At 45.8% G+C, this 27,588-nt stretch overlaps 1 protein-coding gene across 3 annotated transcripts in view; it reads left to right on the top strand.

The window, feature by feature from the left end:
* Positions 1-27,588, top strand: part of DCDC2C (doublecortin domain containing 2C) — a 1,747,636-nt gene that overhangs the window by 1,603,068 nt on the left and 116,980 nt on the right. For all 3 annotated transcript variants that reach the window (XR_011260401.1, XM_069606023.1, XM_069606022.1), the window contains exon 10: positions 18,230-18,430. Coding sequence is in view for 2 of the 3 variants with exons in the window: in XM_069606023.1 (XP_069462124.1) it covers positions 18,230-18,430 (201 nt within the window). In the remaining variant the exon portion in view is untranslated. The remainder of the gene's footprint in view (positions 1-18,229; positions 18,431-27,588) is intronic.

Raw genomic sequence — 27,588 nt, 5'->3', positions numbered from 1 at the left:
TCAAAGCAAATGAAAGCGCTATCACCGATGTGAACTTTACGCAGTACAAAACCATGTTACACAATGAGCAGCAACAGGAAGAAGAACTTCAGGCCCAACCAGATAAGGGCTCTTCCGACAGTAGTCAACCTTCTGTAACAGGAAGTCAAGAACCACTAGGACAACCGCTAATAGCAAATGAGGCTGAAGTAGCTATGGCAGAAGTAGAAAACACCATGTATCAGTATCAAGAAGATGCAGAAGACTTAACCGTACAACAAGCAAAACTTAAAAACGATCAGCGCACCATTTTTGAAGACGTAACTAAACAAATTGTACATGGTGTATGTGATGCTGGAAATGCATCGGAGGGACAGGGCCTCCGTATCCTTGTCCTTTACTGCTTTTTATCGTGTGTTCTGTCGTGTTTTCTGCACAGGAGTTCATGTGGGACTCCTGGCGGTGCAGCTCTCTCTCTTTTGGTTTGGTGAACGGACCCGTGGGATACCCTTATGGCACCCATGGGTGGGGGTACAACCCTGTGCCCCTAGTGTATGTTTTTGGGCACCTATGGGTGGCCCAAAGAGCAGGGTATGGGCTGGTGGCAGCTCCATGCTGAAATCGACAGGTGCGCGGAGTATCCTCCATTTTTGGACACCCTGGCCCTGCCATTGGGATCAGTTGATTCCTGATGGAAAACAAGATGGCCCTTGTGGCCTCTTGCTTTCTATTACCCATTACCTTGTTTTCCCAAAGTCCTGGGAAACCCTGACTATGTGCCTTCCCCCTGACTGGCTGTTGGATGGAAGTGCCATATATGGTGTTGTTGTGGAGGCCCGGCCAGACTAGCTGGAGCCTTCCCGGTGATGTATGTTGTGGGTACCCCCTGTGGGTGGGACCTGGGTGAATAGACTGTGTGACGAATATACATTCTGTGTTGTGGGTGTCTAGTATCTGGTGGTTGACACAATGACTGAGACAACCCTGCCCGAAACCGGTATGAATGCAGCTTGGAGTGTTGAATGGCTCGGTACTTGTCCCAATACACATAACCTGTTGTGAGTGTCGAGGGAAGTGAATGGCCTGAATACCTTGTGTGCCTGATTGGCTGCCTGCCTGCATGAATGCCCGTAGTCGTGATTGGATGCTTGAGTGTGACCCAGTGGAATGAATGAGAGATCAACAGTATATCTGGCGGCCTCTCACTGCTAGGAATCGTGTTCAGAAGCTGAAGTCCACTACGACAAGTAACTGGAGTAACTGACGCTTGACCTTGAAGCCCTGCTGGACGAGAAGAATTGCTGTTACTCTCCTTCACAATCCGAAAGCTGTTGTGCCTCCAAGGACTGACCCAGAGAGGACCTGGTTAGGCGCTCTCTTCCCGAGCTACGAGGGACCATCGTGCACAGCTGATCTTTGCCAACGCTCCCTGGTAGACAGTCCTTCGACAGGCTGCCGACCCGATACGGGGACTGCTGCGGAACTCCAAAGAGAAGCACTCGGACTGTTGTCCGCCACTGTCGACGACCGCCGTCGCCGACCGGAGCCGCCGTGCTCCCGTTTGCCTAAGAACTTCAATTGATCATCGGACGCTCTCGCCTGCAAAGTCATCCGCTTGTCTCCCGCTGGAGAAGGCCCGACCGTCGATGCGCCGAGGAGCATCCACCGGTGGGTTTCCCGCCACCTAAGGACCACAGAGACGCCAACGACTTGACGCCCTTGCTGGGCCACAATTCTTCATCATCTCTTTGCGGTCCAGAACTACCGTCACCGAGGTGCCCCGCACGCCTCTTCCTTGCAGATCGCCAACGCTCTGTCGTCAACGAGCGCCGCTAGGAACGAAGCTGCCACTTCCCTGCCGTAGTTCACCCTGTTCACTGTCGGACGTTCGACGACACGTGACTCCTGCCTTAAAGGGAGGGCACTCAAGAATGGTGGTCGATTCCCCGACAACGAACGCCAAGTTCCCCGACACCTCTCGACGATCCGTGGCTCCCGCCTCAAAGGGAGGCACTCAAGAAGGATCGGTCGACGCATCGTCGGAGAACTCTACTCCACCAGGTACATTGGGGGGGTAAAACCTTACTAGGAAGAAGTGAGACTATTGAACATATGGACTGGGCTTGTGCGATATATCTTATTTACAGGTTGCCCAGGTGGGGGGATCTCCACACAGAACTGTGTCTAGGTAACGGGGCCAGCATTCTGCCTATTGTTTCAACCATCTTACGTTCCTGCCTATCTCTATTGCTGGTTTCCTCGTTATTAATCTGTGTGACATTTTAATCGTACAGTTGATGCACTTTAATGAAATTGGATAACATTAGTGGTACCATTTTAGAATTGTATAGATTTATCATTATTGACTTCCGAGTACAAAGTGCGTTATTGTGACCGTGTACATACCTTTGAATATTAATTATATAAAGACTGTGTTTTCAGTAATACAGTGTGTGGACATTCCTTTGTGGGGGTTCGGGGACTATACTGTACTTAAGAACCAGCCCGCATCACCTCCTGAGAAGCTAGGCCTTGATTGCTCGTCCATTGCTACTTTATAGAGAATCTTGACTGGGGTCTTCTGTGCCTCTCCTCTACCATATAGAGAGCAGAAGTACAGACACCCCCTACCAGTCTTTACAGTGTACAACACAAAAACAAAGAATGTACCTGCCAAAATTACAAACCTATACTGCTGTACATCAGTGGCGAAGCTGGATCAGGGAAAACATTCTTAATCAAAATCATCAGCAAGTTCCTTCAACAATTGACAAACAACTAACTGTCAGCTGTTGTTACGGCCCCCACAGGTCTAGCTGCCTACAACATAGGAGGTGTCACTTTACACCGATTACTACTGCTTCCAGTAGAGCATCAAAATACATTAGACTACTACAAACTTTCTGCAGAAGCTGCAATGGAATTACGAGTATTGAAACAAATGAAAATGCTACTAATAGATGAAGTGAGCATGGTCTCCAACCTAATGTTGGCTTTGATTCATCTCAGATTGCAAGAAGTACTTAAAAGTAACAATAAAGAACTCTTTGCAGGGAAACACATTATCGTTTTCGGAGATCTTCTACAATTGACACCAGTGAAAGGTGAACCGATTTTTAAAACCTTAGGCCACAAACTCTGCCGGAAAACTGTTGGTAGCATAGGTAATGTTAACCTTTGGCAACATTTCCAATATAGAGAATTGACTGAGAACATGCAGCAATCTGCAGATCTCACTTATGCCAACATCTTAAAAAGTATTAGAGTTGGTGTATTATCGCAAGTAGCACAAGTTGTATTGAAATACCGGCACATACATTCACTTTATGGCGACAATGCATGTGCAACTGAGGTTATGGAACAAATAGCGCACAAAAATGTCAATTATATGGCCTTAATGCCAACTCTTGCAAGCTGTTTCAAATTCAATGAAACAATGTTAAGTAAAGAAATGCAACCAATACTGGAAATTAGCGCCACAGACAAACTAGACGTACATGGTATGACAGTACCCATGTGTGAGCAAGCCAAAACAAGACTAAATAGTTTAGAAAATTCAATCTCCAACACAGCTGGGTTGGAAAAAATATTGAAATTATCCTTAAATTGTAGAGTAATGCTTAAACGTAACCTTGATATAGAGCAAGGGCTAGTCAATGGAGCACTGGGCACAGTTGTTGGCTTTCAATCATACCCACGTGATAGCAACATTCAGTTTGTCAATGTTCGCTTTGATAAACTTTCAGAAGTGACAAGGATAGGATGCTCAATTGCTCGATTCCTTCTTTTCAAAGACATGTATGTACGTCGAGAGCAATTGTCTCTAACTCTTGCATATGCAGTTGCCATTCATAAATCCCAAGGTCTTACCCTAGACAAAGCATTGATAGATATAGGAAACATAGTCTTTAAGGAAGGCATGAGCTACTTAGCATTATCACGCTTACGTACACTTGACGGTCTATTGCTAATGAACTTTGATGCAAGTAAAGTCAAAGCTGATATTCCTTGCATTCTAGAATACAATAGATTGCGTTCACTGTACACCCCTCTGAAACAAAACCATGTTCCAGATAAAGTAAAACGTGGTAAAAGAAAACTAAATGAAACAGAAATGCAACAGAATCCAACAGCAAATTCCGGAAAGAAAAGAAAAGAAACTAAAGTTTCATCAATTGCTGCAAACACTGAAGAACCTACTAGGGAATGTAAACCAGGGACGTCGGCCAATAAGCAACAGAAATTCTGAAAAATGCACTCAGATACAGAACTTGCTGGACCATTCAGATTTGCAAATGAAAGTGGGGTAAATTGCTATGCAAATATAGCAATTAATATTCTATTTCAATTGCCACCAATTGTTAACAATATTTACCTCCACAGTACAGACCAATTGTGTTTGTAAATGTTAGTGCTGCATAAAAACGCAACAAGCAATCTTGACAACACATACAGTGTTCATGGAGTAAGGCAACAATAGGGCGACTGTGCCGGAATGGTGAGATTCGCTATCAACTCACAAGAAGATCCACAAGAATTTCTAATGTACATACTATTAGTATTGGAAAACAAAAGCATACCTGTAAATGAAATCTTCCAGATTTCGTACATGTGGAAACATACATGCACTCTCTGTAGCAAAGTGATAAAGGAAGAAATCCCAACTGAGCGATTTGTGTATGTTTCCATACCAAATTGTGAGATCATTCCATTTCAGCGACTTGTACAAAATGCAAACCATGGCAGATTATGTACTATTTGCAATGCAGACAATCGCTCCACCTTACTGATGCAATCACATAGTGCCTACATAATACTTATGCTTCTACGTTATAATGCAGATGGCACCAAAAACAACTGCAAATTGACTGGATTCACACACGGTCAAGTGTCACTTGGAAAGAAAACCTTTACAACAGTAAGTATAATCTACCATGCAGGAGCTACAACCAATGCAGGTCACTACACTGCATACATTAAAAAGAATTGTGGATGGTTCGAATGTAATGATAGCACCATTACTCTAAAGCAGAGAATGCCAGCTAATCTTACAAATGCGTATTTAATGTTCTTAAAGCCAAAATTTACGAAATAATGTGTACTTCAAGATTTAAAAAAAAAAATTATGTAAAAGACTACAAACAGTTAGAATACGCCAACAGGTATCTAACTACCCAAGAGGATGTAAGAATGACACAAAGAAATGAATATCACAGATCGTTGGGAACAAATGCACAGGTAGAATATGCCTACAGGTATCTAACTGTTGTTAAGAATCGGCAGGAAGGCAACAAACATAACATTAATCGGAAAGATGAAATAAACACTCAAAGGAAACAAGGAAGTAGTTAGTACCATAATAAATGAAGGTTTTTTTTTAAATCCGACAAGGATTTTTTTTCCCCACACCCAAGGATTAGAAAAGCAAACACAGAAACTGAGCGCAATGCACAGTACTCTGGTTTGTAAACTAAATATGAGGGTAAAAAAAAATGTAAACTGTCTATTAAGCAATGTAGTACATTTTCAAAAAATGCAAGACTAACATACCTGTTTCTTTTATCACAGAAATTAAAAAAGGATACTTCTGCCAAGTACAATAACCATTTAAAAATTGTATGTGGATTCTGAACAAAGTAAGGAGTAAGTATATTGGCAGTCATTTTCTACACATGCAAATCTACATGTCTAATTTATGGTACTAATATGCTGCAGTGCCTGTAGCCTGGCCCTTGCATCTTCGGTGTGTAACCTACCATGTACACCTTACGACCAAGGTACAAGGAGTATAGGTCTTAGCCACAACCATCGCTGCATATCAAAACCATGGTCCTTGTAAATTAGCTACTTATAAATGTACTTTTCGGACCATCGTCTGCAGCCATGCAGGCAAGACACTAGTGCGTCCACACAACAAGCGCATTACACCACACCCATATTCACTTGTAACTCCACTGCTTATGACTTCAGTCTTGGGTGCATGGCCTTTGGCCAAGCAATCAAGAGTCTGGGTCCTGGCTAGAAACACCACAGTATATCGGAACCATTGTGCCTTGTCATTGTACTATGTACAAACTTGGTTTTGGGAGCATGGCCTTTGACCATGCTCCCAAAACGCTATGCCCTCCCCACAACCATCTTAATGATGTTGCATAGTACAAGTGTACCAATAGCTGTGATAGGATGCAGTAGTTTGTAGCCACGGGCTACAACGGTGAGTTTGAGGCCATAGCATTATGAATGTATGGGTAATGCATAGTTACTTACAACTGCAGTGCTTATTACTTTGTTCAAATACTATGCATCCTGGCCACTACTACCACACCTTATGACATCCATTGTGGCATATAAGTACACTACGAACAAATGTACTTTTGGGGGCATGGCCTTTGGCCATGCACCATTGATTGCAGCCCCTCCCCACAGCCACCAGAGTGATGCACTACCACACCATATTGTACCCATTGTGCCTTGTAAGTACACTACATATAACTGTGCTGTTAGGTGCATGGCCTGCGCCCATGCACTCATGACTGCAGACTCTCCCCACAGCCACCTGACTGATGTTCAATACTAGGGGTGTCTCTGTAGCTCTGAAATGCTGCACTGTTTGTGCACAGGGCCCAAAATTGTAGGTGTATGGCCATACCTTTCAATATATGGTTGTGAAGTGTCTTACAACTGTAGTGCTTACAAGTTTCCTCTTGGGTGATGCTTGGTTGTATGGCATACAGCCTGCAACCATGCACCCAAAAGTACACATCTTGTCCACAACCACCGCACTACATGAAACCCATGTGGACTTGTAAGTGAAGAGGTTATTGCTTTGTTGTTGGGGACATGGCCTTCAGCCTCGCACCCAAGAGTACACACAATCCCCACAACCAGGCAATCGATACGCATTAGTAAGGGAGTATCCACGGGTGTGACATGCTGAAGTATTGGTGGCCAGGGCCTACAGTTTTGAAAGTAAGGCCTTCGGCCTTCGGCCACCGTAGCATGTGCCACCCATGGCGGCGTATTGATGAATACAATAACCATAGGAAAAAGTATTGCAATTACGGCATGGTGTCAATTTCAATGTTCCCTAACACCACACGTGTCCTTAGAACTGTTAAAAGTTCCCCGTGCACTGCACGGACTGAAATACTGCCCTTATTGGACCCCTCATTTTCTGTGCATACAAGGAAGCCATAGAAACTACATCATGAAGAAGGTATAAGTGTGTTATTGGGCGCATGGCCTTCGGCCATGCACCCAACACTACAGAGACTCCCCACAACCACCTCAGTGATGTCTGGTAGTGGGATTTTTTCTATAGGTGTGGTATCCTTCAGTGCTTCTAGCCAGAGGCTTCACTCCTAGCTGTATGTCCATAGATCTTACATGCGATGGGTGTGCAGTGGCTTCCACGTCTACTACTTATAACTTTGTTCTTGGGTGCATGTACTTATAAGTTTGTTCTTGGGTGCATGGCCTTTGGCCATGCACCCAAGACTGCACGCACTCCCCACAACTTGCCAATCGAAACGCAATACTACAAGTGTATCCATGGGTGTGACATGCTGCAGTGGTGGTGGCCAGAGCCTACAGTTTTGGAAGTAAGGCCTTCGGCTGACGTCCATGCATCCAAGACTCCAGGCCCTGGCCACAACCACTGTAGCATGCGACACCCATGGCGGTGTACTAATGATTATAATAATAATAGCCATTGGGAAAAGTAATGCAATCACGGCATGTTGTCAATTTCAATGTTGCCTACCACTACGCGTGTGCTTTCAACAGTTAGAAGTTTCCTGTCCAGTACATGGACTGAAATACTGCCCTTATTGGACCCCTCATTTTCTGTGCGTACAAGTTGGGCATAGGAAATACATCATGAAGGGATTATAGCTGTGTTAAGAGTGCAGGGTCTCTCCACAACCACCTCAGTGATGTGTGGGAATGGGGGTTTTTCTATAGGTGTGGTATCCTTCAGTGCTTCTGGCCAGAGGCTTCACTCCTAGCTGTATGCCCATAGATCTTACATGGGATGGGTGTGAAGTGGCTTCCACAACTAGTACTTATAACTTTGTTCTTGGGTGCATGGCCTTTGGCCATGCACCCAAGACTGCACGCACTCCCCACAACTTGCCAATCGAAACACAATACTACGAGTGTATCCATGGGTGTGACATGCTGCGGTGGTTGTGGCCAGAGCCTACAGTCTTGGAAGTAAGGCCTTTGGCCGAAGGCCATGCATCCAAGACTCTAGGCTCTGGCCACAACCATTGTAGCATGTGACACCCATGGCGGCGTACTAATGATTATAATAATAATAGCCATCGGGGGGAAAAGTAATGCAATCACGGCATGTTATCAATTTCAATGTTGCCTACCACTACGCGTGTGCTTTCAACAGTTAGAAGTTTCCTGTCCACTGCATGGACTGTAATCCTGCCCTTATTGTACCCCTCATGTTCTCTGCGTACAAGGTGGGCAAAGGAAATACATCATGAGAGATTATAGCTGTGTTAAGAGTGCAGGGTCTCTCCACAACCACCTCTTTGATGTGTGGGAGTGGGCTTTTTTCTATAGATGTGGTATCCTTCAGTTCTTCTGGCCAGAGGCTTCACTCCTAGCTGTATGTCCATAGATCCTACATGGGATGGGTGTGCAGTGGCTTCCATAACTAGTACTTATAACTTTGTTCTTGGGTGCATGGCCTTCGGCCATGCACCCAAGACTGCACGCACTCCCCACAACTTGCCAATCGAAACGCAATATTACGGGTGTATCCATGGGTGTGACCTGTTGGGGTGGTTGTGGCCAGGGCCTACAGTCTTGGAAGTAAGGCCTTCGGCCTTCGGCCGACGGCCATGCATCCAAGACTCTAGGCCCTGGCCACAACCACTGTTGCATGTGACACCTATGGCGGCGCACTAATGAATATAATAATAGGCATCGGGAAAAGTAATGCAATCACAGCATTTTGTCAATTTCAATGTTGGCTACCACTACGCGTGTGTTTTCAACAGTTAGAAGTTTCCTGTCCACTGCATGGACTGAAATGCTATCGTTATTACACCCCTCATTTTCTCTGCGTACAAGTTGTCCATGGAAAGTACATCATGAAGACCGACCCCCTGAACAAATGCATTCATCACCCATGTCTTACTGTCTGAACCTTTCCAAATGTGACACAGCAAAACAGTTTTATAAATAGAGCATATGTATGCTGGTTCTTGCTCCGCTTTCGGCGGATCCAAGATGTCGGCCGCATCCAAACAATCTGACGCAGAACACGTCTCGCAGCAGCCAATGGGCAGAGACGTCGCGTATCTGCGGTCATGACGCCAGCCCCTTAGCCAATCGGTATCTTGTCCGTGGACCGAACAGGGAAGTGTGACCGCGAAGCGGACATAGATATCACTAATTTTTTCAGACTTACTTTTTGATCATTTTAAAGAAAAGTACTGCACGGCAGGTCACCAAATTTAAAAAAGCACGATGTCATGATTCCTGCCCCTCATGTCCCCAGCCCTCCAAGATGTCAGGCTGGAGCCAGGAAACGATCACCTACATGGCCCTCAAGGGCCTTTCCATCCCTCCAAAGACCCACTTGGAGTCAGACTTGGCGCTTGTGGCACCAGACTCACTCACTCCCATAGGATAACATTGGGGATTGGACTTGTAGTGCATTTATGGGGACAAGATGGATGCCCCCACATATTTCGGTTCCCAGAACTGCATGTGCGGTCTAGTCTTTTGGGTGTGGTTCAGCCCAGAGGCACCTGGGATACCCAGATAGTATTTAAACCACACCCAGGCTGAGAAACATGCTTTGCATTTTCTGCACCTGCAGCGTGACACTCACTATGTTCGGATCATTCTCCAGTAGGCCTGCATCTTTCTTCTGAGCTCAGCTCCTGCAAGAACACCGTTAGGAACAGCCTTACCTTGCGGCGCTTCTGCCCATCAGTCATCGCTCCTTCTGTTCTGAGGGCATCTTCGGCGGTGTCATTCCCATCCCGACACGCCGCTTCCTAAGGAAAAGGGAAAAGAACAGAAAAAAGGCATTAGTAAGCATTCTGCAAATCTTCGCTTATTTTTTAAATATTGTACAAGCTTCAAACACTTACCTGAATCCCAGCCGCTCTGGGGGAACTCTGTCTCCGGAACTTCTCATCCATCTGCAAGAGGGAAAAGACACTCCAGGTTAGCGTGGAAACATCTAGAGGCGCCGCATACCGCGCTTACCCACCGCATTTGTTCTTCATAACCGGCATCCACGCTGAAAACGTTGCGGCACCTAAAAGACACAGAAGAAGAACTCAGTTCAATGCAAAAACGAAAGGGGTGCATCGCGCATCGCGCTCTCACTCACCTTCAGCGCTACTCATCTCAGCAGCACGCCGCCATTCCCGGACGCCGGCCATCATCTAAGGAATGAAAGGAACGAAGTTAGAGAACTGTTCAAAAGACTAATTATACTTACCTGTCGGACTCTTGCCAGTGAAGTAACTAGACAGCAACGAGCCTGCATCAATCAACGCGCCCCTGCGCTGAAGGCAGGATCGAGAGCACACTATCCAAGAAAACAAGGTGAGCTGTGGATCAAAGGGAAGGGTTGGACCCCAGGGAAGAAGGGGTTCAAGCACACAGAGACAGTAGGGAGTTCAACTCTACCAATCCTGTGTTCCAGGCCAGTCCCCAGTCGAATAGCCTGCAGGGAAGGGTTTGAGGTCGTAAGAGGTCAGAACAGGCTGAGTGACGTTAACCTTGTTCATATGTTCTTTAAGTACTTTCGTTAGGGTTTGGTCTCAGATCATGGTGCATACACATGGGGAAATGAGCAGGCCTCAAACACACAATTCATTTGTATACATGAAGATAAACTTTAATGTCATTGGCCCTCATTACGACCCTTGCGGAAATCGACTGACCGGAGCGCCACAGCGTAAATAGCGTTTCCGCCATTGCACGAAGGAGCAAAGTGCGGCCCATTCCGACCCATCGGGCACGAGCACCACGCCACGGCGGAAGTGCAAAGTCCGCGATGGCGGAAATGACCCCAAAACGGCCCACACCGCCGCCGTACGGCGCCCTAGGTGCAATACCGCCACCCCTCTTAGCGGTCACCGCAGTGTGCGCCTACCGGAAAGTACGGTGACCGGAAATATACGGAAACGGAAGATAAAACATGGGCCCGGAACGGGAAACATCCCGGCGTACACCTATAAAAACACTAAAACCACACAACCACTAAAATCACTACCCTGAAACACACCCCAACCCGTCAACCACCCTAGCGAAACCAAGAGAAATGGGAAAAGTAGCGAAGAAAGCGTGCGACCGCAAGCGGCAGGTCCACTTCTCCCGTGAGGAACTCACCGTGCTAACAGAGACCCTCCAGGAGAATGCTGCCGTCGTCTTCTGCACGCAAATGACCAGGACGGCACTTGCAAACAAGAAGGCCATATGGGCTCTGGTGGCACAGCGGGTAAGTGCGGTGGGGACCGCACCCCGCACCCCACAGCAATGCCGCAAGCGATGGGACGACCTGCGGATACGCGTCCGCAGCATACTCACTGCCAACCACAACATTGCCACAGCCACCGGGGAAGGTCCTGAATCACCCATCAAGTTGACCCCCTGGGAAGAAATCTGTGCCTCCACCATCGGAATGGAGAGCATAGAGGGAGTCGGAGGGATGGAGAAAGGAGTGCAGACATCCGAAGATTCAGGTAGGTGGGCCAGATAAAACAATGCCAAATCCACACAGTCCATCCATGTGAAGTACCATGCGTCCACATAGTGCAACAGAAACACATGTCCAGGAGAACGTCCACACACATCGGCCTGATAGCGCACGTTAAAACCCACAATAAATACATAAATAATTAAAAACCCCTAATACACGCACTACACGTGCAGCAGGCACACCCTAACTGCAGGCTGCCAAACAACTGCACCCTCACTCCACACACAAATCAAAGCACCTCCAAGGCCCCGACCCAAATCACCCTCAGGTACCACCCCAAAGCATGTGATACAATGCCATTCCAATTCCCACAGACCCATCAATAACCCTCGCCCTCCTTTACTCCACCACAGGGTCCGATCCAAACGACGAGCTACAGGACACCCCTACCAGCACACCTGCAAAGAGGGCCAAGACCAACGGCCAGAGACCCTCCACCTCAGCTGCACGCATCAAGACACGGCAGCAGCACAAATCAGGTGGCAGCACAGAGGAGGGAACATCAACAGGCACCCCAGCAGCCAGCATGCCCACAACACCACCACCACAGGTCCCCCCAATGGATGCCACAGAAGGCACTGCCTCTGGTGGCAGCAGCACCATAGGTGACACCCCATTGATGGCAGCATGCTCCGACACAGAAAACGGGGATGCCGAAGTCAGATCCATCCATGACCTGTCCCAATCCCCCTGTCTGTCCCATCCCGTACAACATGAGGATACCACGCAGGGGCACCCACAAGACGACGACTGGCCATCCCCCACAAGCCCTGTGGCAAGGCAACATGAGGACAACAGCCCCTCTGTGACACCCCCGCAAATGGCCATGGCCCAGCAGAGGCAACAGTCCCTCGACCAGTTGATCGAACAACAGCAGCAACTGGCCACACTCCTCAAGGACCATGCCGATGAATGTGGGGGCACTAAGGCAGACATAGAAACATCAACTGAGACACTTAGGGCAGAAATGGAGAGAGGTACAGAGACGCTAAGGGCACAAATTGAGAGAAGCACCGAGAGCCTGAGGGGGGAACTGCATGCGACGTCCAAAGACGTATGTGCCGAACTTGCCGCAGTGCGCCGTGTGCTCACTGAGCTCTCGCAGACCCTTAGGGACATGCATGGACGTGAGCAGGCAGACACATCATCCGTTGCAAGTTCCGTCCAGGGCAGCCCCCAACGTAGATCTGGAAGGAACCTGCGCTCCACAGGCAGGGGTGCCCCTGATACCCGCAGAGGGGGCATGCAATAGCGACAGCCCACTGACAATGAGCATCTTTGGACACTGGTGTTCGGGGGGGAGGTAGGAGGGTGGAGGGGGTGTGTTGGGCTCACTTGGGTGGCGGGTCGATAGGGTGTTCAACATGACATCACATATGCCATTAAAAGTGCACGATAAACCAATGAGATGTGTGGACATTGATCATTGTGTACTAGGCCATCATAGGCGTACAGTCCATATTGTGCATGTCCCAGACACACGCAGTGCCACGAGTCCCGTGTCCATGTATCAGCCACCAGGCGTGAGTGCTAGAAGCATACATCAATGAGATGCTGACGAATGTCACGGGCCTCCGGTGCCTCGCAGACTCCATGAGGTGCTGCCACAGCCCCACCCTCATCATGACCATCATCAGGTGCTTGCAGTTCTGCGTCAGGGGGCATGGGCACATTTCTACGTACGCACATGTTGTGGAGCATGACACATGCCATGACCATCTTTGCAACCTTTTCATGGCGGTACAGGAGTGCCCCGCCAGACCTGCTGAGACAGCGGAAACGGCCCTTCAGTAGGCCGAATGCCTGTTCTATGACTACACGGGTACGTGAGTGGGCATGGTTGTAGTCCTCCTCATGCTGGTCCCGTGGGTTCCGGACTGGTGTGAGGAGCCATATCTTCAGTGGATATCCAGCATCACCTGTATGTGGACGAGAAACGTATGATGTGGAATGCCATTGATACGTACGCACCCCACCCCTTCCTGCCAGGTCATTGCGAATTCACATACCCCACATCATCATGCATGTAATGAGACTCACCGAGTAGCCAGGATCTGTTCCCTGCGTGTCGCTCCATGTAGCGTGGTATTGTAGAGTTCCTCAAGACCATAGAATCATGGGTTGATCCAGGGAATCGGGCACAACAATGTGTAATGATCCTGTTGGAGTCACACACCATTTGTACATTCAGGGAATGAAATTGTTTTCGGTTGCGGTACTGGGCCTCCATGGCATGTGGGACGACCAATTCAACATGGGTGCAGTCGATGGCACCAATGCAACCCGGTATGCATGGAATCGCACTTTTGTGTTGGTAATTTCCTGCTCCGAGCGTGGTAGAGAGATGTAGTCGTCTGCGTGCTGCAGGAGGGCATCGAGCACTTGCAATAGTGTCCGTGAGAACAGTGGCTGAGAAATGCCATGCAACTGCCCGACTGTGTGCTGGTAGGTGCCTGTGGCCAGGAAGTGGAGTACAGACACCACCTTCAGTAGGGGTGGGATGGCGGTTGGGCTATCTATCATGCTGACAAGGTCAGCCTGTGTCATGTCCACAATGGCGGCTATGGTGTCCCGGTCCAGACGGTAGAGGGTGTGGATCTGCTCATCAGTGAGGTTGAACGGATGTGCTCGGAGGCGTGGGATTGCGGGCTGCCTGCGTGGTGGTAGTGGCTGTGCTGGTGGGCCTTGCTGGCCCTGCCTTGCCCTCCTCCTCCTCCTGCGTCTCCTCCGTGCGGCTGGTTGTAGTTGGTGTTCGTCTTCCTCTTGGAGTCGGAGCACTTGCAGTGCTATCAGGTCCCCCAGGGCCAACTTCGCGAGTCCTGCCGGTAGCATTTCGGTGTGGTTGTGGGAGGAGACTGGCTGTGCAATTTATGTGTTTCCAGGCTGTATGGCCTCCACCTGTGGTGATTAATTCCACCTGTGCAAACTGCTCTCCCCTTTGGCCGAGCACGTCCCGCCCACAACGCTGCAATTCGGGGAATGGTATCTTGCTATTGCAATCATGTATTTGTACCCGATGGGCGTGTAAGATTGGTTGATATGTTCATTCTGCTGTGGTCCCATTGTTTCCCATACTATCTGTGCAGTCGCGAACAGACTTGTGAAGGGTCAGTGGAACGTAGTACTCGAGTAACGGTGGGCCCTCATGCATCACTGTACCGAGTTGCAACGACGGGCGGGGCGTCCCATTTGTGGGTGAAGGCAGTTGCCATTTTCACACACAGCCGCACTCGATGGAATAATTAGTGATTTCAAACGGCCACAGATGCCTTTTCGACGTGATGTTGCAAATGAGGAATTCGAAGGGCGGCGCTTTCGGTTTCCAGCTAGCGGCGAGGAGATGCCCACAGGTCTGACTGCAAATGTAACGTTCTATTGTTCAATGTCCTTGAGACAGGGCCCATGGCGAGGGGGCAATGATTGATATGAACAGTTTGGGATGCGCAATAGCTACGTGGGCGATGAGGCCGACCGTTCCCAAATACATGTTACTTCACAACACTGGAATTACGGGCTGGGGCACTGTGGATTTAGCAGGCTGCATAACGCACAGACTCAATGGATGTTTCTAATGTTATGTGAGTAATTATTCAGGCGTTTTGATCCCGGGATGAGGGAATGATGAATGGATGCATGGGCAGGTGATTTGATACAGAGTTTGCCATGTACAGGGCTTCTTGGGATCTATCCGCCTCCCCTACGCTATGTGATGCAGGGCTGCCATAGTGGGACCATCGTCTATCTGGCCTTGTTGAGCCCTCCCTGTCTCGAGGCGCCCTCAGACACTTGTGTCCATGCACGTTAACATTCCCATCTGATGGATTCTGTTTTGACAGACGCATGCACAGGTACACTCGTTTGTGATGGTGTTTGCACCTCGATATAGATGGTTATGAGTCGCAAGTGGTTTTGGGGTGGTGATGATGCTTTTGAGTGGGCTAGCATGCATATGGCTGTGGATTTCGTGTGATCATTGAAGTGAGTTGTTCGAATGTAGTTCTGATGGCCATTCTGTTCTTGTTCTTTTCTTTTGGTTGACAGGTATCTCCTCCCCTTTTGCCACTGCCATCTGTATGCCACTCCTGCAGATGGATTTTACTCCCGACACCTGCTGCTTCGTGTTAATCAGTGGAGCAGCATTACGATCTTATGGGACGATCGCCAATGGCCCACATGCCCTTACGCAGTACTGGTGGCTCGGAGCAACATTTCGGCCTTTCAGCTGGACTAGTGCCTCCCCATTGGGTCGGCCCTGCGGTTCTGTGCGCTTCCATGTTGCCTTTTCGTACGTGAATGTGGCTCTGTGTACCATGGGGGAACAGGGCGACACACAGGTAGTGGCTGGTCATTTCTTGCGGATGCAGCCCACAATGGTGATTAGTGTTTTGGAGTTCATGGCCTGATGGCTGTATGGGCTTGGTGACTTTGATGTGCATAAAATTTCTTTTCTGATTTGGCCCGTGTAGCGTTTTTCTTTGCAAGTGATGTGGCATATGCCTATTTGGGGGGCGATGTATTGTGAGGAGATCTGCATTGGGTTCCAGCTTCGGGGTTTAGTTGCGTGGTACTGTGCTGGGCGCGTTTGCCTACGAAGCCCAGTGAGGTCAGGGATGGGGGCTGCCAATATGACTGTTTGAATGTTGTCATGCTCAGGGGCGGGGGATTGGGTTTTGTGTAACAGATGCCGGTCAGCCAGGTGGACTGGTGGAATGATGTGATTTTCGGAATATTGCTGGTCACAGGTGCCTGTGTTTGCGTGCGTTTCTTGGTGGGGGACTGTGGTCATGTCCATTGGGATGGCTTCTGTATTCGTGCCATCTGTGCCCTGCAGCTCCCATTGGCCCCTCTTGTGTTTCTTTTGTTCGTTGCCATGCATGGGTGACTTGTACATTTCAATGGTTGCATTGTGACTTCATTGCACCTACGGGGAGTTGTACTTTGTGGGCAGGGAGCGGTGTACAGGCACTCAGTGGGGCCGTTTACGGTTGATTCGCGATGCCGTACTTCTCACCATGGCGGTATGGTGCTTTCCGCCGTGCTTGATGGCGTTAGGTACATGTCCGCTAGGGTCGGAATTCGCGTACCCTTGCGCCATGGTGGTATTTACGGTTTGGCATGGCGCGCGCGCGCGTGCTTGGTGCAGTTAGCGTTGGCGTTCACTACGGTGTCGCTATTGGCTTCGTACTTTGCGGTGACGGGTCATAGTCGCACCGAGCGCTATTCGATGGCGGTATTGCATTTCCGCCATCGTTTTTGGATTTCCGCCAGGGTCGTAATGAGGCCCATTAACATTTTCTGATGATTTAGTTTTTCTTCCTTACTTTAGTTTCCCTGTATGTGCCTCTGATTTGTATGCATTATGGTTCTTCATATGTATTGTTTGTACCAGCACAAATGCTGTACGTCTTGAATTGTTAGATAGTTATTACATGGTTAACATTACTCAAAACTCTGATACAGTAGCATTCATTATTGTACTATCCACAATTTCAAGATTATAAATAGTGGACTTCTATGGTGCATGCTGCAGTCATTGCCTATGTTTATATATGATTAGGTTTCTGTATTAACGACAACACTCCAATACAATGATATAAGATGAGTACATTCTTTACTAGATTAAGTAGTTCATGATAGGTCTCCCGATCACCCCTGACATCTTGTTACCAACAATATAAACACAACTCCTTGTAGGGACTTTTCATCAAAATGTATTTCACATGTGATGTTATCAGTGATGTCATCAACGACGTCTTAGCAATGTACGGTGGTGGCGTGAGTTATGGTTGTTTAGCTTACCATAATTGGCAAATTTCTGGGGTTTTTCGATTTTTCTTGACACCATAATGTCCCTTTAACAAAGTTTTTTCTTTGAATTTCAGTTTTTTAGTCCACCATAACCATAACGTCCCTTTAACAAGTTTTGTCAGTGAATATATATATATAGGTTTCATTATTTAAGGTAAGAATTTAATGTATTGTGGACAACCCTACCGTGTGAGGCTCTCGATTTGAAAAATCCCAGAGACAAGACTATTCATAGAACATTTGAAATTGGGGTTCAGTTACCTGGGAAAGAGTGAATAGTCACAGAAATTACTCCCAAAGCTCATCTTCACCAAAGGTATTGTCAGGAGGTCCAGTCAATTCTTTTAAGGACATTTCTAGCATCCAAGGACAGAATAGCCACTGAGTCTCTTTTAAACCATGTCAACCTCTTTATTGTATGAATGAATTCCTCACATTTTCAAAGGACGGTCTACTGGGCATAAAGCCAGATTGATCAGAGCTGACTAGTGATGACACAAACCTTCTCAAACAACTAAGACCTTTTGAAAAGAACCTAGCATCAAGTTCCATTAAAGGGAATCAGCCTATATGACTGTCACCGTTATGACCAACCATTAATCACAGCGATAATAGGTCTACTTGAAGTCTTACTTTAGTTTGTAACATTTAGTTTGAATGAAATGAATTAACTCACCGATTTTGCCACATTTGTTATAGGTTAAAGCAGAAGTTATTCATAAAGAAAAAAGTCAAGTTGATTCTTTAAAGGAACCTTGTGACACAATGTATCAAGATATGGAAATTCCAATTAATTCCAGTCAAGAATCTGATGACATGCTCTGCTCTGATGAGGAAAAAGACACAGATCAAGTTTTGAAGAAAGGGAAATATTCTAAAGAACAATTAATGGCTGAAAAGGTAAAAGTGATTACAAATATATATATATATATCTGAAAGCAGCAGGGTACACCGAACAAACTGTTTGAAAGTATTATTCGGTGATGCACGCAAATGCTTACACCCCCATACAAGCTCAATGTTTCTCCTGTGAAGACAGTTAAAATGCAGCAATGCTGTTTTAAGTATCCATAGCTTCCATCATACAATCTTATAATTAGATGTTAATGGCTGACCGTATGCCCTTTTGTTAGTGCATCGTTACAATCCAGATCATCCTGCCACGGCTGGAGTATTAACAGTGACTGAAAAAAGGTTTACTTTCATGAACAGTTTCTCTCTCGTGAGCCTCCCTTCATGGACTCTGACAAAGGCAGCCACTATGATAATAAGACAAGGATGCTCAAATATGAATCTTTCTCTTTCCATGGCAGCCATAAGAGAATGGGGATGCTGACTAATCAGGAAAGGAAAAGTTAAGTGGGGGAAAGGCAGCAGGTGGATTGAGGCGGTGGTGAGGGGTTCATGGAGAGGAGCAAGTCAGGGTGTGCTGGAGTACACTAGAGAGCAGCCTTCATCTTACTTAGAATGTGGGTCATTATTGTCAGGTTCAGCCTTGATCAGTGTGATCTGTTTGGTTATACCCTGCGTAACAGGTACTAATACAGGGTCTCTCCAAAAATTATCTAATGGTTATACCCCGTAACTCATACACCCCTTGGGCCATCAACATAATATACATTGTAACGATTGTTAAATATACAATCATAATTTCAAATTTCAAAAATAAATTTTGAAGGAAGAACAAAGAGCAAACAGAAGCAAGTACTGCTATATAATTGCATCAATTTCATTATTTTTAGAAAAGGTATACAAAACGTTTACATTTAGTAAAATCTATACATAGCCATCATTCATCATAGAAATACATTGAATAAAGTGCATCTAATTCACCCTCAAAATGTAAACATTGTTCACATGCAAAAAAGGTATAGTGTACATCACATCAACAATCAATGTGTCAATGATCAAATAGACCATTCATGTCTGTTCACGGTCTAACATCAAACCATTCGTAGTAGAATATGGTTGAATACTGTGATGTACACTATACCTTTTTTTGCACATGAACAATGTTTACATGTTGTGGTTGAATTAGAAGCATTTTGTTCAATGTATTTGTATGATGAATGATGGTTATGTATTGTGATGAATCCTGTGGCGTCATCACTGACTGATTGGAGAGACACAGTATTCTTTCCTTTATGGTGAAGAAGAAACCCTCATTCCAGAGTGTCTAATGGCATGTTGCCATTATTCAGAAACTGTTAAGTGCCTGATCTCTGGGGTGTGACTTACTGGTGGTCTGGTGGCTGTCACGCTTTGTCCGATCTGTCTTCTTAGGGGTACCAGCTCACAGGGCGTCCAGGGTGTCCTTGTGGTAGTGTGACCAAAGCAAATGGGTACTTTGGCCAGGTTGCGGACCAGCTCCCCTACTTCACAGGCTCTCCTCCCAGTATTAATGTGATGCAAGGGCAGTGGTGTCCACTGAACCGGGAGGCTGTAGAACTGCAGCAATCAATACTCATAGGGAGCAACCCATAGAGGCTGGTGGTATTAAGCCATGAAGGCAACTACAATAGGAGCAAAAGGATGCGCAAACCAAGAGAGAAGGGAAACAAGGAAGGTCAAGGACACCACAAAAGGAACAAGAAGGCCAGGAATGAGGGACCGTCAACCGAGGCTACAAGGAGCGATAAGACACAAAGAATGAGGTGCTGCTGGCCCTTTATGCGGATTGCAAGCAGTTCCAGCGCTTGCCGTTACACTGGCAACCAAACACCGCCGTGACCAATCATGGGAGCCTTTGTCGCGAGGTGGCACCATGATGTAGGCAAGTAGCCTCGTGGACCCCAGAAGCGCCTCTGGTGCCCCTTAAATGCTGCCGATGAACGGTATATAGGTATGGGTCCATCCTTACCATTGCGGTTATGGCTGCCAGGAGGGCATGCAGCGACGGCAAGCGCACCCCCTCCAGCTCCCCAGGACCTGCAGGTAAGTGCGGGCAGAACATAACAGAAACCCTTAATGGTAAAACCTTGAAAAACTCTTTTGTTAAACTTTCCAAACAGAACTCTGTCCTCTTCAGAAAGACATAACATCTCCAAAACACTTGTAATATCTAATAATTATAATGGTTACAAAAGTGTCCAAAAATGTAGTTTCCAACTGTCTAAAATTGCTTATAAAGCCTCAAGTACTGAGACGAAGAGGAGTTAATATGGGATGAAAGTGATATTAAGTACAATGTGCAGTCTAGTTGTCAAAATCCTAATCAGCTGCGCAGGACATTTAAACCTGGAAATCAACTGCAAAGCAGAAACGATGGAGAGAAGAGCTGCAGAGAGTGTGCAGCAGGAAGCAGATACAGAGGCAGAGTCGCAGACATGGAGGTAAGCTGTGCAGGAAGAAGAGTACTCTTACCGGCAACTGACTGGAGGTGTCAAAGAACGGAGAAGAGGAACTCCAGTGTTCGTTAGTTATAGCGGGAGCCCTGAAGAGACCTCTAGAAATGAGAAGTCACTCAGCATGGGCCCACAGGAGATGCGGTCGCGTGGCGTGGCACTGGTTCCATCAGCGAAAGAAGGAAACGCTGACACGGGCACTAAGATACACTCTGCTCAGCTTGGAAAGCCTGTCCAACAAAAACTCTTTGATGCAGCTGCAGGGGAAACCAGTGAGTTTGCTCAGAGGAGTTGGGGGCCTCCAGGACATGCTATCAAGTTAACAAATACTTGTGAATGCATTTTGAATACCGACCACATAGAATTGAAGCACAAGGGCAAAAAGGGTACAATTCTCCTTACATGAGATGTCGATTTGAGGAAATCTGGAACCCACTTTGCCATCAGCCAAGAATAAATAAAAGGGCAAATATTTTACTATTCTCCTTACATGAGATGTCAGTTTGGGGGAACCTGGAATAAGTATTGCCATGAGCCAAAAGACATTAAGAAGAAAGTTGACAGAACTTGAGCAAACCCCCATATGTGGGATACTAATAAGGGTGGGGATTGGAACAAGTGATACCTGGAGTCTGGATCTGGTAACAAGCAGTGAACCATTTGTGGAAGAGACACCTGGCAGGAGAGTGCACTATGGAGTCTGTTTGAACCAGAAAGGTCAATTCCTGGCAGGGGAGTACGCCAGGAATTCATAAGGAGGAGAACATTGAATTGAAATGATACCTGGCAGGGGAGTACACCAGGATATCTAGAGATACAGTTGAGAAGTACCTGGCAGGAGAGTATACCAGGAAGTCATAATTTTGAAAAGTTGTGTGAAATAATTCCTTTTTCCTTTGAAACGGTTGTTGAAGTTGAAGACATTTCCTTTGCCATCCTGAGAAATGTGTCCTATTGAAAAGCATTTGTGTTATCAATCTAAGGAAGGTAATTTGTGAAAGAGACATTTTCATTGACTTTAATAGAACATTGTTGGAGCAAACCCCAACAGATTTCCTGAAATAGTTCAGGAGAAGGGAATCAACCCCTGAACACAAGGAGTGTTTTGTTGGATTTACACTTTTGGATGTGTGTGCATTTTTGTTGGAAACAGACTTACCTTACACCTTTTGATTGTGTATATTAGTGTGAGGGTCAAATTTCTTTTGGACACAAGGTTAGCTTGCTTTAGTTTTAGTTTCATAGGCAGGGACACTTGTTAGGATAGGGACAAATAGGCCTTATCCCAAGCCCTTTTTATTTAAATAAAAATGGCTTATGTTGAAAATATTACACCTCACAGTAAAGATTTTATTGAATGTTACGTTGTATATACCTTTTCTACAAATAATTACATTTATGTGATTGTATAATAGTACTTGTTTATATTTGCTCTTTTTCTTCCTTGAGAATGTGTTTTGGAAATTATGATTATAGATTTAAAAATCATAACATTGAAAATTAATTGACTTTCTGTTGAGACACTGTTTTCTTGTGTTATTTTAAATACAGGATCTCTCCAGTTTAGTAACAGCTCTACTTTTCAGTAGTGCTCAAATTTGACAATGGCAAAGCTATGACAACTTGAAACATTTAAGTATTATAATGCCCAAAAGCTCCTGTCTAGAACGTTCGGAGAGGTTAATCACAAAGCAAAAATGTTTGAACAATGACTAAAACCGTACAATGTGGGTGTAGGTGTAAGTGTAAGCGTGGTGAAATTTTAAAACCCCAACTGTCCTAGTTCGGGCATCAAAGCCCATTATGACATTTTTTGGAAATGATTATGTAGCACTTGCCATTCCTACTTCTACCCCCAAACAGGATCACTGTGGATTTTACTACATATATTTTATCAAAATAGTTGTGACTTTAAAAAGTGTTTAAGTCGTTAAGGAAACTACTTTCGGATTCTAAAAGTGAAGATCTTCAAACATCTGATGCAATAGCGACTATCCAACAGTTAGGTCAGGGAGATAATTCTAATGCAGAAAGCCCTCCCCACCCTTCAGCCTGGCACCAACAGCTACATTCTGCCGATGTCCAGTTCACATCTTGACGCAAAAGCACTCCCCACCCTTCAGCCTGGCACCAACTGCTAAAATCTGCTGATGTCCAGTTCACCACTTGACACAAAAGTGCACATGGATTCACTGTACGTAACACAGTTCTTCTCCAGTTTATATCAGATTCCTCTAACGTCATTGTAAACTATTAACCTTTTAAGATTTCTTTTCTGTTGCTTGTACAACGAGGGAATCACATACTGCTTATAGTAGAGAATGCTAAAGGATCTAATAAGAGGGCCAAGATATGTAGCATAAATAAGCTCTACATTTAAAAGGCATCATAATCTCAAATATGTTAGCTCAGGTTTTCAAAAGCTTAAATTTCAGATGGTATTGTTTATTTATATATAGCGCCTATACACAGGCAAGTGTTTCAAAGCGCTCATGGTGTAAGAGGTGTATCATCTCTTCTTGAAGAGCCTGGCTCAGAAGTTTCTCTTTTTCCTCAAACTCATCTTCAAAAGGAAAAGATTAAACTTCTTTAGATGAACAGAAGAGACCTGTTTATGCATCCAGCTCTACGACTAAAGTTTCTCTCTTGCGAAAACATTACCAGATTTGAGTGTCTAATGCTACTATAGACCAATTTCGGAGATGTGTTCTGTTCCACTTGGTAAGCAAAGATACCTCTTTTAAAATGTCTGGCTATTGTGACCTAAATTAGGACGATACCTGAACTTTGCAAGATTTTTATGATTACGCACTCTCTCTAGAGGCCGTTTAATTTTGAAGTGCCACTGTCCCTGGGTCTCCCCTTAGTTGTAACAGGGCTGTGTGACTGGGTCGGCTCCTTCCCCCTTTGCTGGTTTCACCATTGTCAGGACAGTATTCACTCTTGTTGCCTCTTCCTTCTTTAGCACACTCCAGCATGCCTCACGGTCTGCGGTTTCTGCATTGGCTGGAGTTCTCCCTCTCTCCTAGCTTTGCCACTGCTTCTTCCTTGCGTGCCCTCGTTTATCAGCTCTTCTTTCTTCATCACGTTACAGCATGCTTCACGATGTGCGGTATCAGCGTTGGCTGGGGTTTTCTCTTTCTCCCCTGTTTCGCGACTGCTACCTCCTCGCATGGGATTCAGCTCCTCTTCCCAGGCTCTCTGTAGCCTATCAGTCGGACAAGGCATCTCATGCCCTTCTCCTCTGCTTCTGTTCCCTATGTTGGGAAGCAGCAGTTTCCCCTGTTCTCCAGTGCTACACCGCCAAAAATCACTGGGTTGTTCTTGTTTCTTCTTTAGCTCCTCCCATTTTTATGATGCTGCTCGGGGGTTTCCCCGGCATCTTGTGGAACTCCTTTTTCTGTGTCTCCTTCAGATTCAATATAACACGCGTGGGTTTCTTCTTCCCAGTACCAACTAGGTATTGGTTTATTCCTGGTGTATCTCAGTAGCAAATGTATAAATGTTGTATTTTTTTCTCTCAGCAAGGTTGTTATTGGTGAATTGCTGAATTGGTTGGAAAGGGAGTTCCTCATCACAACAGGAGTCCTTGTCCCCATTGGGGGAGTCTTTCCTGGTGAGGTCCTGCTTGCCTCTATCCCTTGGGAAAGTATTGCATAGTGGGGTCACCTCGCTAGCCTCACAAGGAAAGGCTCCCAGCCTGGAGAGAAGTGACTGAATCCCTTGAGTGTTTCGCATAACAATAACAAATGTCAGCTTGTTATTCATGTTTTCTTCTGGTAGGTGTTAATAAAGATGGGCTATAGGTGGGATGGTTAGAGAGTTCCTCCTCGTTCCGGCAGCCCTTGTCCATGAGGGGTGGAGGGAGCATCTCTCTCGGTGAGGTCCCCTTTGCCTCTACACCTAGGGAGGGTATAGCATAGCGGGCTCACCTCCTTAGCCTCACAGGGAAAGGCTCCCCCCTGGGGAGAAGTGACTGAATCCCGTGATTCGTCACATAACCGATTTGAAAAACGAATGGGAAAATAGTCTGTTTTCTCCATTCTCTAGACTGTTCTAATTTGATTAATAAGATATAGTTTAAAGTCAATCAAAAATCTACAAACAAATCAACAAGCGGTTGAAAAAATAGTTTTGGAATAGTTTTCTCCTTTTTACATAGAAGCTACAATGACAACTGATCACAATTGTTTGGGACATAGCTGAATATCTATCTGCCATCCCACTTAGGTCTTTGGACAAAGTGGCAGCAAATGATTGTGAGAGTGAAATAAGTAAATCTGATGTCCAAAAGGTAATGTCACCAAGGTAAAACTACTGGGCCTCATGGAGGTCCAAATAAGCTATACCATGTTTTAAGAAAATACATTATTTTTCCACTTTGTCAGATTTAAGATAATTATGTAGCCTTGATAGCCTAGCACAAAGTAGGTTTAGAAATAACAAGGAGAAATAGATGAGGCTCATTCGGCCCCTATTGCCTTATTCTCCACAACTGTAAGATTTTTTTCAGATATATTAACAAATAGAATTGCTTGTTTAATTCCAAATCTGGTTGAGGAAGAGCAGCACAGTATTGCATGGACAAGAATATTCATGATCATATCTATGACTTTATTGCTGCATTGGATGCCGCCACCAAGCACTTCTTTGATTAGCTGCTGTCATTATTTTCTTTTGGAAGTGGTAAGGTTGGTGTCTGCATCCAGATACTTTACACCTCTCCTATGGCTTCTTTGATAAGAGATACTCAAGTTACGTCTAGGTTCATAGTTAGTGATGTTGCTCATGAGGGTCGCCCCTTTAACTCATTGTTTTTGGCCATATATTCTATACCTATCGCCGGTCTTTTAAGAACACCAAATCTTTTTTCTTGTCGATTTGAGTGGCTGGTATCTAATACTTGCTCAATATGCTGATCATTTGTTGGTATGTACTACTGATAACAAGTTAACTTTACGAATAATTATGGAAGTTCTTCAGGAGAAGGGGAAATATTCATGTGATAAATAAAACAAATAGTGGAAAAACCGAGGGAGGTAATCTCTTAACTGTCATGTCAGATTTTTCAAGAATGCATTAAACCCTAAAATCAAAACCGTTCAGATGATTTTGAAGAGAGTTTGTAGGTTATACTTAGTGCTTGTTGGCCATATTAGATATATTAAAATCACAGTACTTCTTTCATTTCTTTTTCCTCCAAATTTCTTCACATTTTTAAAGAACCTGCAGTAGTTAATTACAAGTCTGTATGGAATAATAAACAGCCCATAATCTCACCTAAGAAGCTAATGCAATTAAAAATGAGGAGCTATCTGGGCTTTCGGATATTGGCACTGGCTTGCCACTAAGGCATTTGATAGTGTTGTGGCCCTATCTCAGGGAGACCTTGAAGGCTTTTACGTTTGGCCTGACATTTCAACGTCTGTTTCTAGCTTATTATCAGGAACCCTCTACTAGGACAAGGGTCAATCGGAAGTATACATCAACTATTTGTATCACTCGTGCAACCAGGCAGGGTTGTCCGCTGTCCCCTCTGTTATTCGCTCTCATCATGGAGCCTTTTTCCAAAAGAATAAGGGATAATCCAGAAATACAGGAATGACTGTTTGGGGGCGTGGGGTCCTTCACAAGATCTGTCTGTGTGGATAATGTTTTGTTTACACTGATGGATCTATTGGCCTCTCTCAGGGCTGTTGTTTCAGAACTGCAGAGGTTTGAGGATTTTTCAGTGTTGTCAGTTAAGCACCAGAAGTCTGCTGCCCTGGGAGTTCCGGATACCTAGCAATATGGCAGCTTTGGTACAAGCTATTTGTCCTGATATACTCCCAAAGAGTGTGTCGGGTTAATTTTCCTGGTCTGTTCAAGGATATGGCAGATGGCTTGCATTGTTGGGGTAAGCAAGAGGTTCTGAAAGGGGCACTGCGACAGTAAAGATGACTCTTTTGCTAAAATGTCTTTATTTCTGTCAATCCTTCTGCTCCAGCCTTTCTGTCTCTACATCGTAAAGTCCAACACTTCATGTAGGTGGGGAAGAGGCGTAGGATTCCTAGGGGAGTTATGCAAGTCAATATCAGAAGAAGGAGCTTGGGGGCTCCAAACCTTTTCAGGTACTCTCTTGCAGCTCAGGTGACCTGGGTGCCCTCATGGAGGAACCCCGCTGGTTTTAGCAAATGGGTCCGTCTTGAACAAGAGTTCTCTCCCTGCAAATTGGCGTCTTTGCCCTTACTCCTACGTCCCGTCCCCTTTCCTCCATAGTGCATAGGCGTCTCTTGTTAGGGACAGGAACAGACATTTTTTTCACCAAAAAAGCCTTTTCCCTTTTAAATGTAGCTGCGCATGGAGGCATGGCCCCAGGGGCATGCGCTTCCTTGAATCCTCCCTCCTGCGCCACACCTCAGTCCTCTTTTCCGCATTACCGGCAGCGGACCTGCTTCACCTGCACTGGTGGTTGAGGCCTTTTCTCTCCTAATTCCACGCACTTATCATTCGGCAATTGTTTGGCTCTCTTACTCCATGGACACTTAAAAACCGGCTGGAGAGCTCTTCTCCAGTTCTCCGCCCGAACACTTGAAGGAGTATGTGCGCAGGAAAATGAAGGCCAAGGTAAATATTCTCTTTTCATAAGCACACTGCAAGAGTGATGCCTTCCCCTGGAAGAAGCTGAGCAGAAGGGATCAGTCAGGTCCTACCACCAGTCAGGGTACTGAGGCT

The sequence above is a fragment of the Ambystoma mexicanum genome, chromosome 4p (assembly GCF_040938575.1).
Source record: "Ambystoma mexicanum isolate Mex_15411 chromosome 4p, UKY_AmexF1_1, whole genome shotgun sequence".
NCBI lineage: Eukaryota > Metazoa > Chordata > Amphibia > Caudata > Ambystomatidae > Ambystoma > Ambystoma mexicanum.
Note: the sequence above shows the minus strand (reverse complement) of the source record. Positions and strands in the feature narration are given on the sequence as shown.